Genomic DNA, 3,575 nt, shown 5'->3' with positions numbered 1-3,575 from the left:
CTCCCAACAGTGTTAAAGAGATGAATCAAAAGCATCATTTAGAGAACATGATATACAGCAGAAAGGATCATAAAAGTGGAACTGTGAAATACTCAGGACTTTTCATTTTCCATAAATGTGATTTGATTAAAGTCAGCATTCTCCTCTAAAGTGGTTTGTTCATCAGCTGGTGTCAGGCTGGTTGAGCTGCTTCTGTTTCACTTCACATAGAAATGATCGAGCTTGTTGCAGAAGAAAGTCATATTCTGATATTCACTTTTTATAAAAAATAAATCAAAAATCACAATCTGCAATCATTACATTGAACTAAACACAGCACCCAGTTCAGTGAGTGCAGCACGTCATTGTGCTGTTTGCTTCAAACACTTCAGAGCTGAAAGGATGTCGTCCAGCTGACTCACTCCTGAAACACACACACACACACACACATCTCATTATTACTGAAGTATTTGACTCTCCATACATGTTTTGTATGCATGTGTTGCAGCATTTGTCTTTACATGTATTGTTATGGTTTCATATCTACCCAGAGTCTGTAAAATATCCATAATGAGGGCGTGGAAAGCAGGGAAGAACTCCTCATGCTGCTTCACTTTGATGATGATTCTGGAAAACAAGAGCGGTTCGGATGAATGTGGCCCAACAGAAACACGACAGACCCAACAGCATGCGTGCGTCTGCTCTGTGCATGTGATATCAGCATCTCCCAGCACATCTTGGAGTCCAGCGGTGTGCTTGGTGGAGGAAACCAGTCTGGCCACCCGGTTCACCACCTCAGCAGGAGGAACCCTGCTGTCTGACACACAACCACAAACTGCCGTCTGACTACCGTCCAGAGGTCCCACACAGACTGAAGAGCGTGTGAAGCTGAGGTTACCGAGCTGCAGAACATCTCGGAGGTTCCTCATGGTGTTGCTCGGCTCTCCCAGCCTGCTGTAGACCTCGTTCATACGTGGATACACTCCACTGAGGGAGGTCACGTCAAACAGCTTCTGGAAGTGAGACACCATGGAGCCCAGAGTGTATCGAGTGGGACTGCTGAGCACCTAGCAGGACCACAGCACAGGAAGGCCTTCTTAAAGTTCCATACACAGTACATATCACCACTACCATGAGCAAGTAGTGCACAGTTCTACCTTGTCATCATCAGCTGAGGTGTTTTACAGCATGGTGTCCACCAGCAACAGCATGTCCTCCACCGTTACTGCTTCTGCAGCATTATGGCCGCCATCACATGGCTGCCAGGGCATCAGTCTGGCAGCCAACTGATTTAAAGCCCTTTGCAGATCCTACCAACACACATATTCAAGAATTATAGTCAGCTAAGCATCCTTAAATGTGACTCCACAAAGCAGCTTCATGTTCAGCTGTGTCAGCTGTTTCCTGGTGAATGATCAGCTCGCATTTATAGTATTTCCATCAACTCCTCTGGTGTTCACCTTCAGGAGGCGGATCTGCTGGGCCCAGACCTCCAGTGTGGGGAGGACAGTGTGAAACTCAGCCAGGTCCAAACCAGCAGAGGAGGGTCTCTGCCTGTGCAGTCGTAACGGAGCGCTGGGATTGGTCATAATCCCAGCGCTTGATCTTGTTCAACAGCTGGATGTCAGGAGAAGAGATTACCGTTAGTTTTTAAGTTAGAGAGAAGGAAGGAAATATTCAGACTGAACCAGCGTGCTTATAGTGGGCACACAGACTGGCCTCCCTGGCTTGGTCTCTGGTGTCCTCACTTCTATCACTATTATCTGTTGTCTGATGTTCTCAGTGAGGAAAACATCTTTGGTTCCATGTGTCTAGAAACAGTGTGAGGTTCTGGAGCAGAAGCTGTCTCAACAGAGGGAAGAAGCAGCTCAACTCCAGAGAAAACTACATTTCACCGTCAAAGAAGAAGAGCGACGATCGGCTCGACAGAGTCGGACCTTCCAGCACGTCTGCAACAAAGTCAGCCAGCAGAGCTCCCCAGCAGACCAGCAGTGAGGACATGACCGACTGACAGGAGCTCCTTTCACTTAACAAACAGTTCTCCATACATTTAGATTATACATGATATTCTGTTATTATTATCAATAGATTACGACCATTTCAGAGCAACAGGTGTTTCAGTTTGAACGTAAAGGCTTTTTTACGAGGACACCTTATATGCGTTCTCTGATGAACACAGTGATGATATGGTGCTGATGGGGACTCACCTGGTCCATATGGACCAGGTGAGTCCCCATCAGCACCATATCAGCATCCTGCTGCTGGTGACTGACTCCTGCTTAGCTCTCAGCCACCTGTAGTTTAACAGAGCCTTTACATTTTCCTTCAGCCGTTCATCACCAACACCACTCCGATCAATATCATACTCTTATGACGTTTTTAGGAGCAGATCTTATGTGCAACGACCCAGAAACAGAAATGTTTATACCTACATCTGTTCTAATTTCTTTTTTTTTTTTTTTGCCCTTGTTTTATTTTTTATACATATATTTCTTTTACAGCAGGAGCTCTGATTGGCCAGACTCTTGGCAATCTATAGCAGTGGACCAATCAGGGCTCACGGTGTTGGACTTGCTGCACCTTGAAATAAAAGAGTCGTCTTTAAATTGGAGCAATCCTAAAAGTTACGAGATGCAATCTGATTTGGAGATGGACTAAATGGTTCAAACAAACCAACTTTGGACGGCTAAGCCCCCACTTTCCACAAACCGGTCCATGACAAAATGTATCTATTTAAATGCGACATAAGAGGAAATCTTAAACTAACAGTGGCATGGGGGGGTCAGCAAGTTAAGCAGTGCATGAGTTGAAAAGTGTGTGTGTTGTATCGTGTAGAAACACAAACCAGAATGGGCGTCTCAGGGAGGAGAGGTGTTTCCAGTGTTGTGATGAACCTCTGCCACGCCCACCTCCAATACCTCCAGGGACAGCAGCCATAAAAACAAAGTACAGGAGGACAGGGTTGTTACAATAGTCTCCTATTAAATGTCTAAAAAAAAAGCCTTAGTATAATGAGTCAAAAAGAACAAGGTAAAGTTATGTTGTCATCGTTTTACTGCTTTATTTTATTATTATATTATATTATTTACTTCTTAGTGTGTTCTTTTCATATCGATTGGTTTTATTGTTTCATCTATTGTACTGTTTCATCAGGGTTTAACTTCTATCTTAGTTGCTTTGTTGGGCCCTTACTGTTGTTTATTGCCTCGCATTTGCCTTGTTTTGTCTGTCAAAGCTAGATAAATAAAGTTATTAACCAAAAGTTCTTCTCCATGGTCTCCCCGAACTCCTCCCACATCCGGGTTTTTGCCTCGGCAACCACTGCAGCTGCAGCCCTTCTGGCCCCCCCGGGCCAGCTAAGCCCCAAAACCCTCCTTCAGCATACTGGCCTCCTTCACCGCTGGGGTCCACTAGCAGGTTCACAGGTTGTCGCCACCACAGCTCCTAGCAGTCGCTTCCACAATGGAGGCTCTGAACATGGCCCACTCAGATTCCAGCCTCCCCCGGGATGCACAAGAAATTCTGCCGGAGGTGAGAGTTGAAAACCTCACGGACAGGGGCCTCAGCCAGACGTCCCCAGGTCACCTTCACCACAC

At 45.7% G+C, this 3,575-nt stretch overlaps 1 protein-coding gene across 1 annotated transcript; it reads right to left on the bottom strand.

Annotated features, from left to right (window-relative positions):
• Positions 1-341: 341 nt before the first annotated feature.
• Positions 342-1,980, bottom strand: LOC142951258 (centrosomal protein of 70 kDa-like). Its single transcript, XM_076092753.1, is given in 7 exon segments — positions 342-403; positions 527-613; positions 695-796; positions 878-1,046; positions 1,137-1,289; positions 1,440-1,584; positions 1,868-1,980. Coding segments are annotated over 7 exon segments (831 nt in total).
• Positions 1,981-3,575: the final 1,595 nt, after the last annotated feature.

This window comes from Anarhichas minor, unplaced genomic scaffold (assembly GCF_050575085.1).
Source record: "Anarhichas minor isolate MPS153535 unplaced genomic scaffold, ASM5057508v1 ptg000017l, whole genome shotgun sequence".
Taxonomy (NCBI): Eukaryota; Metazoa; Chordata; class Actinopteri; order Perciformes; family Anarhichadidae; genus Anarhichas; species Anarhichas minor.
The sequence above is the reverse complement of the archived record's forward strand: the minus strand, read 5'-3'. Positions and strand labels throughout refer to the sequence as shown.